Source organism: Hipposideros armiger, unplaced genomic scaffold (assembly GCF_001890085.2).
Source record: "Hipposideros armiger isolate ML-2016 unplaced genomic scaffold, ASM189008v1 scaffold_396, whole genome shotgun sequence".
NCBI classification, from domain to species: domain Eukaryota; kingdom Metazoa; phylum Chordata; class Mammalia; order Chiroptera; family Hipposideridae; genus Hipposideros; species Hipposideros armiger.
Window position 1 is genome coordinate 292,227 of NW_017731746.1, and position 16,188 is coordinate 308,414.

General features: G+C 46.0%; 1 protein-coding gene across 2 annotated transcripts in view; it reads right to left on the reverse strand.

Annotated features, from left to right (window-relative positions):
• The window catches only part of POU2F3 (POU class 2 homeobox 3), an 89,380-nt gene that overhangs the window by 8,965 nt on the left and 64,227 nt on the right, over window positions 1-16,188 (reverse strand). For both annotated transcript variants that reach the window (XM_019663582.1, XM_019663583.1), the window contains exons 4-10: window positions 11,324-11,428; window positions 9,942-10,044; window positions 7,219-7,301; window positions 4,749-4,931; window positions 4,174-4,315; window positions 2,418-2,554; window positions 757-918 (exon numbers count right to left, since the gene is read on the reverse strand). In XM_019663582.1, coding sequence (XP_019519127.1) covers window positions 757-918; window positions 2,418-2,554; window positions 4,174-4,315; window positions 4,749-4,931; window positions 7,219-7,301; window positions 9,942-10,044; window positions 11,324-11,428 — 915 coding nt within the window. The remainder of the gene's footprint in view (window positions 1-756; window positions 919-2,417; window positions 2,555-4,173; window positions 4,316-4,748; window positions 4,932-7,218; window positions 7,302-9,941; window positions 10,045-11,323; window positions 11,429-16,188) is intronic.

The window sequence follows — 16,188 nt, forward strand, 5'->3', positions numbered from 1 at the left end:
TGAAGTCATCCTTGCCTCATTTCTCATACTCAATACCTGAGCTATAAGCACATCTTGTTGACTCCACAGTTGAAGTATATTCAGAATCCTACCACTTTTCCTCACTGCCATGGTTACCACCCTAGCCCAAGCCTCTACCTCTCTCAGCCTGATTGTTTTAATTCTCCTAGCTAGCCTCTTGCTTCCACACAGATTATTCTCTACATAGTAGCCCATGTCAGCCAGCTCAGGCTCTCTGCTCAGAGTCCTCCAGTGGCTTATTTCATACAAATTATAAGTCAGGGTCCTTTCAATGGCCTCCAAGACCTTAGGAGATCTGCTCCCTGTTACTTCTCTTATTTCATCTTTTACTTCTGGCCTCTTTCCTTGCTTTGCCCCAGCTACTCTGGCTTTCTTGCTATTGCTCAAACATGCCAAGTATTCTCATTTACTGGTCCCTCTGCCTGGAACACCCTTTCCCCTAGATATTTCCCTTTCAACACTTAGATTTCTGCTGAAATGTCACCTTACAGAGAGGTCCTTTCTGACCTCTCTATTAAAAAAGCATCTCCCAACTATCACTTTCTATCTCCTTACCCTTCTCTATTTTTCTTCATATTAGATATTTAATATACAGCATCTGTTTGTTGAGTTATTTACTGCATGCCCCCCTCACCCCCCCAACCAGCATCTTCCCCAACATGGAAAAGGCTTTTTGCCCTCCAGGTATCATCTTCCCCCAGTGCCTTTCAGGCAACTTGTTTCTTGTCCACTCACCAGACGTGAAGTGTAGATGGGTGATTTGATGGGTGTGGCCACAGGACAGTTGATTCGCTTCTCCTTTTGGCGTCGGTTGCAGAACCAGACCCTCACCACCTCCTTCTCCATGGATAACTGCTCTGCAATCATGGAGATCTCCTCTGAACTGGGTTTGGGGTTCTACGGAGACCGAAGGGATAAAGGATGATCAGGAGAAGAAAGGAATAGGGTCAAGAACTGCAGGTAGGGGACAGATATTCCAAGGAAGCAGGATAGAACAAAAGCTTTAGAATCAGATCTAGGATGGAATACTGACTTTATCGCGTACTGTGTGTCCTTAGGAACATTCTTAACCTTTCTGAGCCTCAGTTTTATAATCTATGAAATGAGACTAATAATGCCTACCATAAAGAATTATTGTGAGGATGACATGAGAAAATGTGTGTAAACTGCCAAGCACAAGACCTGACATGGGTTCTGTTCTGTTACTCCTTCCTTCAGGAGAAGTTCTGAAAAAAGGAGTCCATTGGTGAGTTATGTGGGGGCAGGAAGAATTCCCAGAACCCATGCTCTCCTCTGTGTTCTTTCCTCATAACCTGGTATGTTTCTCTTGTGGCATTGCTTCCTGTCCTACCTCAAAATAGAACATGCTAAAGCTAAAATGTGGAATCCATCAAGACTGAGGAGATATACATCACTCTCTTGTTCTGACCCCTCCCACCCCACCCAATCTTTGATCTCAGCCCCCTTTCCTCCCTCCTAAACCCTCCCTTACTCTTGTTGCTCTGAGAAAACTAATTGGAAGAAAAAGCCAGATCTTGTCATCCTGTCAGCAGGATGCAGCCATCAAACCCTTGAGCCAGGTGCACTGGAGAATCTGCTGGAGGGGCAGCAGTCCTGGAGGCCTGGGGCCTGCAAGGTTGAACTAGGCCATGGACACGTCCTTTAGGGACCTGTGTGGTACAGATGTAGGCTCTGGAGGTTGGTACCTAAGGAACCCTGATTAGAAGCTATTCAGACCACACCTACTTTTCCCTCTTCTGTCCCCCAGCTCTCGTGGGGCATGCAGCTGATATTATTAGCTTCCACATTCTGGCTCAAGAATATGCTTTCGCTACAAGTTTAAAAAAAAATGTATGTGTATAAAATGACTACAGGTATTTAAATGTGTGTGAAAGAAAGAAATAGAAGGAAATACATTTACATGCCACTTGATGGTTTCTTTTCTTTCTACATTCCTGTATTTTCCTAATTGTTTACAATGAGCATTTATGAGATTTATAATATTAAAAATACAAAACGACATATAGAAAATAAAGAATTTATATACAGTGCCCTGGCTTTGCTCCCTTTACCTCAACCGGGTACACAGCTGTACCCTCTTCTGGGACCTTATATCCCATTCTTTAAATCTCTCAGTGAGAGGGGCAATGGCCCCAAATATATAGATGTCAGGGAAAGAAGGGTCAGTGGGGGAAGAAGTTCCTGGAACCCGAGATGAAAGGCAGACTTTCACTCAAACACCTGGGTGCCTATAGAGGGGGGTGTGTCTTTGTTTTATGATCCCTTCCCAGGGCAGGTGTATGGTGCTGAGGGGTTGGTGCCAAGGGGCCTGTATGTGCTTGCTAGCCCACCTATACAAGTTGACCCACCCGCTCCCACCTGGAGAAGCCACTCACGTCTTGAAATCTCTTCTCCAGAGTCAGGCGAATATTGGTCTCAATGCTGGTGCGTTTCTTCCTCTTCCTACCAAATACTTCACTGAGGTTGGAGTAAGAGCTGGGGGTACTCACTGAGGGGTCTGACGGAGAAGATTCTGTCAAGAGGTGAAGAAGCAGAGGAAGCTCAAAGAAGGGAATGCACAGCTGGTCCTGTCTTAATGGATTTTGAGTCCAACAGCTCTTCTGGGTGGGTTCTACAGACATTTTCAGGACTAGGCCCCTCCCCCCCCCAACCAGGGGAACCAGAACAGACCAAGAGCACTGCTTCTCCTTGTTGCTCTTGCAAAGATCCTTCATGACACCCATAGCAGTACCTCCATTGTTTGTGATCATGGTTCAGGTACACCGTCAGCACGTGTGGGTGTAAGTGGGTGCAGGCAAGTAATACTTCCGAGTCTGTCTTTTATAAGTATACCTGATATGAACACCAAGTATAATTTGAACTGGCACTTTGAGCTAAAAGCAATGGTACCGGGTGGTAGAACGTTGGTGTTTAAGCCATTTTATTTTCAGTGTAAGTGTTGGAGCTAAGGCTGTGTGATCAATAGGCAGTGATATCCCTTAAGAAGGATTCAGGTGTCAGATGGGGGACTCACACTAGACATGATCTATAAGGTCCTTTCCCAAAGATCCTAAGACCCTCTGATCATATCTCTCACTTAAATGCTTCCATAAAAACAGCAGAAGGGACAGTCTGTGGGAGAAATCTTCCTTGCCCCCTCACATGTTTCCATGCGGAAGAACTTCTGAGAGGGTAACATCTCTGGCTGCCCACCCTGCTCTTTCCACAAATCCACATGTGTCTATTTAATAGAGCCCAGCCCTGGCACTGTCTCTGGTCCTTCCTTCTCAGCTAGATCAGTGGTTCTCAATTGGGCGATTTTGCACTACCACCACTCCCCAGGGGACATGTGGCAATATCTGGAGACATTTTGGGATGTCTCAAAGACATGGGAGTGGGTGCTACTGGCATCTAGTGGATATATCCTACAATTCATAGGACAGCCCCCCCACACCAAAAAATTATCTGGCCCAAGGTATTGATAGTGCCGTAGTTGAGAAACTCTGTCCCATGCTATTCTTTGACAGCAAACTCTTCCATTCATCATTCCAAATATTTGTCCCTTAGCTTACATCCTTGACCTGCTGGAATGCTTCCCTGGTCACCACACTTGACTGAATTCTCCTATAAACCCCACTCCTGCTGTAAGGCTTTCCTGACCCGTCTAACTCACAGTAACTCCTTACCCTCTGAAAACCTACTCAAGAATTAGCCAGATAAAGACCTTCTGTTGTATCTACTGCCTCCTCCTCCCAGTGAGACTCTAGAGAACACACTTTTCTATCTCCCTGACCTAGACCTAGTCCAGAAAGCAATCTTGGGTCTGCTCTGCAGACCCAACCTTTGTCTGTGGTGAGCTGTCCTAAGGTCTAGGTTGGGTGGGTCTGGGTTAGGGAAGGGAATGGGTACAAGTCTTCATGGCCACAGACCTAAAGCCATGTCCTCCACAGGGCTTTATCAGTAATAAAGCTGACATTTTCATCTCCACTTGCCTGTCTCCTGTGTCTTATTTCTCACGTGGTTTTAGACTCAGGAGGAGAAGAAAGGGGTGTTATGTATTGATTGTTTAAAGACCCAACACAGACAAGTCACTAGGCCCTTCCCTGTAGAATTCTCTAGGGAACCATCCATCCTCATGTCCCTAAGGCCTACCTGCATCACTCAGCCACTTCTCCAGCAGTGGCTTGAGCTTACACATGTTCTTGAAGCTCAGATTGAGGGCCTCAAATCGTGAGATGGTGGTCTGGCTGAAGTCGTTGCCATACAGCTTTCCCATCGCCAGCCCCACGTCTCCCTGCATGTGGGGATTGAGAGGGAAGAACGTGGGAGACAGGCTCCTTCTCTTCCTGGTGTACATCCCCCACCATCCTAGCACCAATCATGTACCCAGTGAGCCTTTAAGCACCCACCTATTGCCTTGGTTCCTTTCTGGTTTTTTTTCCCCCCTCTAAGATGGAGAATTGTTTTATTTCTCTCTGCAGACACTGAGTGGGCTATGCCCATGTGCCTGGCCCCTTGTCTGGTTCTGATTTCTCTCCCCTCCACCAGCAATGCCCTCAATTTCCCCTACTAATGGTAACTGTGTTCTATTTTCAGGGAACACAGGGATATGATGGGCTTGCCCCAAAACACATCAAGCCTCAGCTTGCTTTTGAAACCTGCACTCGGGAAGCCCAGTTTCCACTCACTCAACCCAATTTCTTCCATTTCTTCCCACAGAACCAAACCTGTGTGAAGCCCAGCTTAATGCGCCTCTGCTTGAAGGTCTTGGCAAACTTCTCCAGCTCCTCCAGGTCACTGGGCTCATCAGCCCCTCCAGAGTTGGGTAAATGCTTGGGCACTGGGAGATGCTGGGACGCTTCCAAGTGAGGTTCTAAAGAGGATCCTGGCAGCCCAGAGCGCCCAACTGCCTAATAGGGAATACAAACCAAGCAGATATACAAATAGTGAATGGATCAAATGGCATTTTCTGATATTTCATATTAATAGGCTCACTTAGAGAATGACAGATCCTTGGTTACATTAGGTTCCGGTTTTTTCAATGGCATTGAAGTGGAAATTGGAGTTTCTATGAAGGAATAGCAAATACCTAGAATAGCTGGGTAGAAACAGTAGGAGTGTGGGACAGGGAGGTGGACTTTGTGGGTTTTAGTCCATGACTCACTGTTTGATTCGGAGCAGGTATCTTCCTCCTTTAAGTTTCCCACCATAAAAGGAACTAGCAGGGTTGTTTACAAAGATTTCAAAAACAAATCTCAGGACAAGGAAAAGGTTGTTTGCTTTGCCTGTTTTTTTCCACAAAGCAAAGTTACTGAGGTATTCAACAGGCATTAACTGAAGATAACAGAGGACATCTGAGACTCATTACATTAACAGAATTTTCGTAAAATTTCAAACTCTGTGACTGCCATTTTACTTTCTAAACCATCATTTTCTTTCATGAGAATGTTTTTTTTGTTTGTTTTGTTTTAATCAAAGGCATTTCAGTGCTATCTAAATGCACCTTGATTTCATTTGTGATTGTCAGGAGATATTGTTTCTTTACTTTCATAGAAAAAACAGACCATTAAACCTAGAATCCATGTTGTACCCATTTGGGGTCAGGAGTGAACTGAACTTATGAAGACATCTATCATTCCACAAGGAAGGAATGGAACCCAAGTCTAGGGGTCCAGGCATTGTGTCCAGTGCAGGGGTCATTGCTCATGTGGATAATGTGGCCTGAGTCAACCCTCTCCCCTCTCCTTCCTAGTTTACTCTTTCCCTAGCCTGGAATTAACTTTGCTCCTTCTCTCTTCCAAGATATTCAGATTTTCCATTAAGATAGCCATCCTTATGATGAGGAAGGCAAAAGGACCAGAAAGAAGTTAAGGACTCTTTTTCCCCAATGGCGGGTCTCTTAGAACAGAATGATTTGAAACCATTATGGATTCAGTTCTATTTTGAAAGGAGAGGGTGGCATAGAACAGACCCTCAGGACAAAGCCTCAGTCCTTTCTGAGCCTTCCTTTTCATTAATGCATTGTTTTTTCATCTGACAAAGACTGGGTTCTTTGCTAGGCCTTCTCCCTCCCACTTTACATCCAACCAAATGCCAAATTGCTCTGTCCCAACTTTCCCAAACATCTCTGCATTCATCCCCTCCCCGCTAGTCTTATTGTCATAACCCTAAGCCATTATTACCACTGTCCAGGATGATCTTAATAACTTTCTAAGCAGTGCCTCTGCTTCTGTTTCTCCTGGCTCTTATAAGACGTAATTGTTCATCTTGAGGAAAGCCAGCAGGAGGAAGTGAAGAGCTTAAGACGCTAGTGTTGCCATTTCTATTGGCCACTAGATGGCATCCTCCTTCCAGATGTCTTCACTGGACTCTCTAGCCTCCTAAGGCCAGGGCCCTTAGTGATCCATGGGGATCTTAGCACAGAGGAGGGACATTAGGATCTGTGCGATCATTCCCAACTCTTCTGCACATCCACTTCTGCAGAGCCATCTCACGCAACTGTGCGGGTTGTTAATTGTGCAGATAGGGGAGGAGGGGCAGCTACAATAAAGCTCCTGCTACTCTTATCAAGCCATACACCCTGACATGAGGCTGCATCTAGCCAGAGGAAGAAGTGCCTTTTTTTGTAATTGGCAAACAGGTGCTATGTAAAACTATGGCAGCTCTGCGAATGGCTCCTCCTGCAAGGTTTTCATCCTAACTGACACACATGCACATGCCCACTGCAGGAGGCAGTCTGGAATAGTGGGTCTTAAGTGGAGCACAGAGGTAAGAGCCATTGGCTTTGTGGTCTTAGGACATCAGGCCTATAGAACTCTGGTCTTCCCCGGGCTTGTGGGCTCCCAGGTAGGGCTGGAAGTCGCCTTGGCATCCCTGGAAAGTGAGCTGACCTCTGGTTCTGAGATGAGTGATGCTAGGTCCTGATCAGGGCTACAGTGGAGTGCCTGCATTATGGAGCAGGGTAGCCTGGGAGCTGAGATCTCTGGGTTCTCTCTGGCTGTACTAGTGATATTGGGTCAATCATTTCCCCTGGCTGTGGCTTGGATTTTCCCATGTGCCAACAGGGCTATTCCCCTGCTAATTCCTCTTCCCAGAGGGGTAAGTGCATCATCAATGGGTTGGGGGAAAACCAATGACCTTAACTCTGTCAAGAGCCTGGACATTTCTAGAGGAAACAGAAAGAATGTGGTTGTTTACCTGGGACACCAGGCCAGGTCCAGTCTGTGGGAGGAGGAGAGAGCTTTGTTGCTGTGGAAAGGGGAGAAGATTTGGCTGCAGACCTGGGTGAAAGGGGAGGGACAAAGGAACAAACAAATAAAATCCAGGCCATCTGCAAGACATGCTCTGCAACTATGGAACCATGATAACTGTCCCCACCCTTGCTACCTACTCAGGTCCCTCAACCCACCTCAAGTCTTGTGGAGAGGCCCCCACGGGAACTGCCAGGCATTGCCACACACAGGTGGAAGAGAATCAGACACAGGGATAAACATATGTAAACAGCAGTCCCCAAACCAGTCCTTCTGCTTGCCCGTCTGCCTGGGGTGGTGCAAAGCTGAGGAAGGTCAAGACAATCTGCTCTGGGAACTGATAATCAGGGCTGGAAAAACCCAAGAGGGGAGGAGATGCAGAGATGACTATTAAGAATTCAAGCTGAAGGGCCGGCTGAGTGGCGCGATGGTTAAGAACTGGCTTGGGACGCCAGCGCCAGAGGGCCCTGGTTTGGATCCCACATATGAGGGCCAGTGACACTGCCCTCCACAGCTAAGATGCTGAACAACAGCTCAACCTGGAGCTGGCAAAGGCATAGGCTGCAGCCCCTGTGGCAGTGGGTTGCCATGGGCTACTGTGTGTAGCCAGCAGCCAGCGTGAGCGGCCAGCCGCCACAGTGAGCGGCCGTCCAGAAGCCGGTGACCGATCTGTCTCGCTTGGGAAGAGCGCAATGATGGTGCCAACTTGGGCCAGTGAAGCAATGTCCTCCACAACTAGACTGAAGAACAAAAGGACAGCAACTTGTCTGCTCCCCTTCCCCCAATTCCCCAGTGCTGTTCCCATTCCCCCAATTCACCAATAAAAATCTTAAAAAAAAAAAAAAAAAAAAGAATTCAAGATGAAGCTGAGGATTTCCATTTTGCCTGCAGCAGTAGTTAGCACAGTTACAAAAGACCAGCCAAATCTGTAAGGATATCAGAACAAGTGGATGGGGCTACACAGCCCCAAAGAGCAGTGGACTATTGGCCAGAGGCTCTTAGCAGGGCATTTTACACTTGGGAGGAAGGACTGAGAAAGAAGAGAAGACCAGGAGCTAAGCCTCTGGAAACTATCTGGTGGTATGGACTACACCTGCTCATTGTACTGCTGAAGGACCACTATTTCCTTACCTCTCCAGGAAAACTGTCCATGAAGGACTCTGCTTGGTTGGTGGTTGTGACAGTGGCCTCCCTCCAGGAAGGACCACAGTCAGGACCTCTCACTTTCACGGTGAGGAGGGGCCATCAAACTACCAAAGCAGACAATGGGGTGGGTCACCCCACTCAACAGAGCAGAACCTTGGGGTCTCTGTTGTCCCTGTTTTGGGTCACTGATGTACAGCATCTGCTGATGCTGACCTTCATGCTCCTTAGTCTAAAAAAGTCAGGACTTAACTTTCTCTTATTGAAATAAATGGTCAAGAACCCTGAACTGGGAGTCCAGAAGCCTGAGTACTAATCGTAATCTAACATTTATGTTGTGTTTTGAAGTGTACAAAACCTTTTCATATGCATTATTTCAAATAACCCTCAATAACCTTGTGAGGTAGAATTTTACTAGTTTTCCATTTTTATGGCAGAAGAAATAAAAATCCAGAGAGGTTAAAGTATGTTTCCCAAGGACACACAGTTAGTAACTTTTACCAGTGAGTTTTTTTTACTCCGAATTTTGAATTGGCTTTTTGTTTGTTTGTGTTCTTTGCTCTGCATCATATGCTGGGCCAATTTCACATCACTGTCTTCCATAAAGAAACTGAATTAAGTGTTTTCTCCCCTTCCATATTCCAGGAGTATGATATATATGATTTAGCCAAAATAAATACTTAAAGATTCAAATATGTTCTCATTTATTATCATAGTAATACTCTAAGTTGCCTTGGAAACTAAGGATAGGAACCTTAATTTGGGAAGGCACTAAGGAAAGAAGGCACAGTTCCAGTTTGTTTGGATCCTAGAGGTTATACTTCTTCCATCACTTTTGGACCATCACTTCCATCAGTTGGTGGAAACAGGAGAGGGGGAAGCAATACTGTGATGGCCAAGAGCATGGTTTCAGATAGACTGTTCTTGAATGTTCTAGTAGGTCACTATAGCATACTATGATTACCTACTGCACAAGGTTATTCTGAAAAATAAATCAGGAAAATCACTCAGCAGAGCTCCTGGCATATCATGCTCAAGAAATGTTAGCTATTGTTATGAATATTCTAATCCCTTTGCTCTTGTCCAAGGAGATGTTCTCTGATAGTAATTTCCCAGCCTAAGAAAACCTGAAAACCCTGTCTACAGCCTGTGGGTGGCACTGGTGCTCTACCCAAACAGAATCATAGTAAAGCTTCTGAGGGATTTCTAAGGATTTGCGACTTGTCTGCACTGCATTTCTCAAGGAGCACCTCCTTCCTTGGACCACCCCAGTTCTGTGCCACCCTTGTACCTTCAGTCTCAACTGGCCATGAAATTAAGAAAGATGGAGGGGGAAGCAGAAAAGGAGACTCAGTCTTCAGGGGCAATGACAGGGCCCCTTCCTCAGGCCTTTGATGTGGAAAAGCTGGTCTTAATACCAGAGGGCTAAGCCACTTACCCATATCTCACATTTGGGCTCCCTTATCCAGTAAGCAACAGCAGCACTTTACTGGACTCGGTCTATGTGGAAAACCCCAGGGTTCTTACCTTGCTGCCCAGGTTGGGTCTGAGATAGCAGAAACTGGGATACAGACTGTAAGTGGCCAGGAACCAGTACGAGCTGCTGGAGGGGATGAAGGGAGGTCATATCCTGGATGTAGGAAGATACAAACATCACAGAATTTACAAGCTAGGGGTGCCAGCTCCATCTGTCCGCTGCCCGTCTGTCCCATGGGTCTCCAGACTCTGAGAATTAATGGGTGGTGACCTTTACCTTATGCCCCTGTGTATCCCCAGTGTCTGGCACATAGTAGCTATTCCATTAACGCTGGTGTTGTTACAGCTAAGCCAAGCAGGGCTGTGCAACTTATTGTCACTTAAATCTTGCTTTATTATTAAACTTTTGTGTGTGTCGGTCCTGTCTCCCAGCTAGACTATAAATGCCCTGAGGACACAGACTAAGTATTACCCATCTCTCAGAGGTTTACCCAAGAAATGACAAGCAATCCCAAGCAATCCCAATTGTCCTTTTTTAAAAAAAAAAAAAATCTCACGCCACTTCAGGATGCTAAAAACCATGTCTTGGTCATTTTCTGGGCCTGAACCTTTCCTGGAGGAAGATGGCAAGTTATTAGTTCTTAATAAAACGAATTTGATTAAATAGAGAGTCCATTTCCCCTGGGTTCCTCCCACCAGTCCAGGAAATGGAAATACCAATCCCAGTACTTGGGGGATCTGGGAGTCCTCTGTGATCTAAACCTCCAAGGCTCTGTGTCCTCATGGGCCTGAGCTTAGGTCAGTGCACAAATAAAAGGTTTGGTCAACTCTTGCTGAATGAAGAAGTGAATGAATGGATGCACATTCTAGTCTTAAATATGACAGGAAATGGGGTGGTTCTTTCTTCCCCAGGTAATCCAGACCAAGAAAGGGGCTCACCACACAAACGCCCTCTCAGACATTTGTGGTTGTTATTTTAGGATGCCTCTTTCTTCCCTGTACCAGCACTGTTCTAGTTTGGCTTTCATGTGAAAACTTGGGGATGGAGAGTGGGCCCACTGGGGACAAAAACTCTCTATAAGTGTAGCAGTAGCTGTCTTTATAGGGCTACTCTGAATGTGGCTGGCAGACACCAGCCCCGTAGCTGCTAGGTCTGTAGCTTTGGCAAGATTGCCTCCTTTTTCTCCCAGAGAGGTCGAGACCTCCCTTTTCACATAACCAGCCAGGCTTCACCTTTAAGAGGACTGTTTTGTAACCCCACCCCCACCGCAGGCCTCCAATCTCTTTCTCACATTCCCCACAGGGGATTCTTTAAACCAATATAGATTCACTGAGTGCCAACTCGGAGAGGTCACACATTTTGCAGAAAGCCTGAATTAAACTCATGGGCCTACAGAGAATGTCAGGGCTCCCTGATACGGGCCGGCATTTACCCCAGACATTTGGTTTCCGGATGTCATGGCAGGTCCTTGACTCATGTGGCATGGCCTATGCACGAGGGTTTGCTGCAAGGAGTCACTGAGATCCTCAGTTTTAATCTGTAAACGGAAGCAGGAGGACAGTGTCAGTTGTGGGCCTCCCCAGGCTAACAGAAAAGGAAACTTAGAGGAGATCAAGCAGGGGATGAGTGATAAGCCCGGGGAGTCAAGAGCTAGCACAGAGCCTGCTGGGCTGCAGCTTGGTTTCCCTACCTGTGTGTGCCTTTTAGGCTAGGGCAGCTGGTAGGAGCCAGAGCTGAGCGGCCCTCTGGAGTACCAATCTGCAAGATGGGGACTGCACTTAGATCTATCATTCCCAAACACCGTTCTGGGGACTGTGCTGATACACAGCGCAATGTATGCTCTTCCTCATTGAAATGAGAAAAAATAAGGATATTGTCGTGACTTGAAAATTTTATTTTAAATCTGAGATGATCTTTTTTTTTCCTGGGGGGATATGTTAGAATTCCTTTAATTAAGTGATGGTGATCCTAAATGATATTTTAAAAACTCCCCACCTTACAAAGTACAAAATTGACAACCCTTTATCAATCGCCCCCATATTCTGGTTTTTATTTTCCCGGTCCACAAAATCCCGAAGTCTGGGAACCACTGATCTGATAGACCAGCTTCACCTCCATTCCCCCACTGTTTTTCACACCTCCCTGTCTTCTGCATGCTAAGCTACCTCTGCAGCCAGCCCTCTTTGCCTGTGTGACTTTGGTGACCGTCTTTGCCTGTTTCCCTACAGGCAGGTACATGTCTCCCTCACAGTCACTGCTGCAGTTGAAGCCTGAGGGGCCTGTGGTAGTTTCCAAACTTTCTCCAGCCTCTACCACTCTTCAATGACAACACCACCCCAACTCATGGGTTTCCAGGTGTCCAAGGACAGGGAGCACTACTTGTGCCCACCTTTCCACTCACCCTGAGAACAACTACCCTCTTGCAGCTCTTCAGGAAGTCCATGGGGGTAGGGCAGCTGAGCGAGTTTGAGTTCATATAATATGGCAAGGAGCACAGGATCTGGACCACACCATATAAAAGACATTGAGGAGACCCTTTGATGGAAACTCTTGGCTAAAGAGATCCTGGCTTAAACCATTTTCTTGGTCTACACTGGGAATGTCACTGACATCCTGTAATCTTACCTGTCTGTATTAGTTTAACCCAAGTTAAAGGTTCAGACTAACAGCTATACTCGTGCTTCATCCCTGTGGAAAAATGGTGCCTTAGATCATTAGAGAGAAAATTCCCTTTGGTTGGAGAGTTAGGAAGATCCTATGGAGTGACATTAGAGACTGAGGAGGAAGCTGATGTCCAAAGCATGGTGCCTTGCAGATAGTGGGAACCCAATGCATGTTAATCAAGTAAAAGACATAAATATAACCCATCTCTCCATAATCTCCAGGGTGATACAGCAAGGAAAACATTGAAGAGGGAACTGGACCTTGTTTCTATTCCTAACTCTAATTTACTATGTAAACCTGAGCAATCGTTTAGCCTCTACAAGACTCAATTTCCTCGTCTGTTATATGATTCTACATGATTTACACCCCCCCCCTTTAGTCCTAAAATGGAATTACAAATTGCAATTCCATAGTGTATTTGGCAGACTGAGCTAGTCCAGGTTGCTGCAGTGTTCTTAGATGAAGCAGATCTAGAAAGCACCAAGAAGCTCTGGTTGCACAGAAATTGGTAAGAGGATGCTTCTTGCAGGGAGTTTTTATGAATCATTCCTCTCTTTCTCTCTCACCTAAGGAGACTATTCTGAGCCTCAGAAGCACAAAGGAGGAAGGGAGAGAGAGAGTAAGTCGCACGGTGGGCACAGAAAGGGAGGCTTTCTGAAAACCCGAGAAGCACGGCCACCAGGTAATGATCTCTAGCACAACCCCAATCCCTGTCCCCCAGCGCCCCTTAGCTCTTCCCACCCATGCTTGGCATTGCTGTCTAAGAAGCTCTGGTGTCCTAATTCTTTCCCCAGAAATTGGAGTTCTCACAGCCTAAATTACAAGGAAACATTTGTTAGCAGGTTTTAAAAAGCTAGAAAGAGAGGACAAACTCCTTATTTAAAACCACCACCAACAAAAAATCTTACGGTTTGCTCTGAGAGGAAATTTTACTTAAGCAAAGCCTTCTGTATCCCTCATCCCAGAGAGGGATAGGTGAGGCAGGATGAAGGGAGGGGGGCAGGGGGAGAACATGGAACACTGGAGCTGGTGGAACCACCTCAGGCAGTTTGGCCTGGCTCCAGCTTGCAGGCAAGTGGCAGGGTTCCCTTATAGACTCATTATGCTCAGTGGAGAGATAAGGAGGTGCAGCTATGACAGAGCTTGAAAACATGTGCTTTGCCTCCAACCTGAGTGCTATCTGTTAGAATCAGTGCCAGGTCTTCCTGCAACACTTAATTTCAGAAACTAGAGCCATCATAAAAGAAAACTCACCCTTTCATCTGCTTCCTGGATCAATTGCCCTTCAAACTCTTTTAGGGTCACTGCCCACCTCCCAGTTCTGAAAATGAAGTGCCTGATAGCAGAAACTTCCTTTGGGTGTTAGTCTGTGGTGTTCTGTTATTCTTCTGAGTTTTTTTCTTTGCAGACCTTTTACTCTTTCATTTTTCGTAATTCATTACCCCTTGGGTGTAGGCTGCTGACAGTAACCCCCAAAGAAGGACAATCCTAAACAAACCAAAGTGAAAGATAATAAAGGAGGCTTTCTTTTTCTATGGCAAGTTCTAAAATCCCTGCTTTGGTCGGTGGGTCTCAGACAGAGCACAGAGGGAATAAAAGGGAAGAAGATACAGCATCAACTCACTCCCTCTAGCACACTTCTCCAACAATTCTCTGAGATTTCGGGGCTCAGGAACTAAGAAATTCAAAACTAAAGTTCTCCCCAAATCAAAAAAATCCCTTTCACAGCTGTCGAATGGAAAAAATTGGAACCTTTCCAGGCCACTGGGTGTTGGCTGTGGATCTAGTGAGATAGAGAGACTTCTGTTGGATCCCACTGACTTCTAATGTGAGAACCGGAGGCAAATTGGATGAAAACCCAATTTCCCCTATGCTTGTGAAAACCCAACCCACAGCCTGCCTGGAATCGTGAAGTTTGTCTCCAGGGTCCTTTTGGCGGTTCTTCTCACGCAAGTGGAATATTTCTCCAGACTCTACTTGAGATGAACTAATCCCTGGGGACATGGACCACCACAGAGAGCTCTGCCCTGTCACAGCCATTGATCATTCTGTTTGTATATGAGACAAGGTTTGTTAACTTAGGACCTTCTCCACCTACTGCACTGTGCAAAAGATATTACACTGAGTTTGGGCAGTGACCAGGGAGGTAAAAAGGTCTCATGGATAATTATCTTTTCTAATCCCAGTGAACTCCCTGACATCACCTGCTTTAGAAAGCAGTAGCCTCATTCTGGAAGGAGACAGAGCCCCTTCTGAGGAGCTGAAAGCCCTTCACACTTTCCTTACTTGGCTTCATCTCCCAACCAGGAGGTGTGGGGACAAGTGTTTACCTTCCCATCTCATGGAGGCCCAGACAGCTTCACAGATGGATATAAGGTTACACGACTAAACACTGGCAAAACTCTGACAAAGGAATGGTCCTCTGACCCTCCCTCCCTTGGTGCTCTTTCTGCAAAACTATACTATAAACATTCCAAGGATAGAAGAGAAAATAGACCATACGTGACGGAGAAGATGGTGTTCTGGCCCAGGCATACACCTGGACTTACTTACTAACCATTTGGAATCATGTGATCAGGTATGGGGGGACTCGGTGCTCATCCTCACCCTCCTCCCCATGACATTTTTACATGGGGGGAAAAACAGCCCTACGCTAATGAATATATCACTGGTGATGAAAATGATCAAAGCTGTTGTCCCAGTTGCGTAACTAGTTTGTGGAAAATGTTTCATAAACATTTCACAAGAAGGAGGATTTCAAAGCATGAACATCTCTCAACCTGCCTTCAATTACAGGCAAGGTTTTTTTTTTTCTTCCTCACCCCCCTCCCCACCCCCACCCTGCCAGCCCGGCCACATTTCTGCCTAGCAGTGAGGAAGAGTTTCTGTTTTGTAACTGATCTATAAAGGGCTGGCAAACGTGTTGCTCATGAAAATATCCTAAAAATATATTTCAAATGGTGGAATGGGGAGGCAGATAACTCATCTAAGGTGAAGAAGGCTGAAACTATCTAAGAGGTGTTGCCTGGATTTTCATTTGGGGGACTCCTCTCTCCCTGGCTCTTGGCTATTCCCTGTGACCAAGGTTCCTGACTCTTTAGATACCTCTGGAAGTGTCTGGGGAGATTGCCTCATCCAGTCTCTGGTCTCTAGACAAACTTGTGATAGATCAGCCTAGATGCATCTTCACCCATGCACACTGTGATCTTCTCCCCGACAGCACCAAACTTCTAGACAAAGGAGTGATGCAAGACAGGAGACATGGGCCCTTTAATAAACCAATAGCTCCTCAAGAGGCTGCGGCCACTTGGAGTTGCTACCTCCTGAAAAGAAACTTCCCTAAAAAGGTATCCTTGTTTTTCCTGCTTGCACCTACTCTGGAATTGCAAGAAGCTTATCAGTCATGTTATTTAATGCTTTGGCTTCAGTTCTTAGAACATAGCATTGCTAGTGCTAACACATATGTGAAAACCCCATTATTTTAAGCCCATAAAAGTTTTCTTCTCCCTCTAGCATATACATCCATGAATTCAAGTTTAAAAACTCTGGGAAAGGGGCTGGCAGAGTGGCTCAGTTGGTTAAGAGCGCAAGCTCTGAGCAACAGGGTCGCTGGGTTTTTGTGTGTGGTTTTTT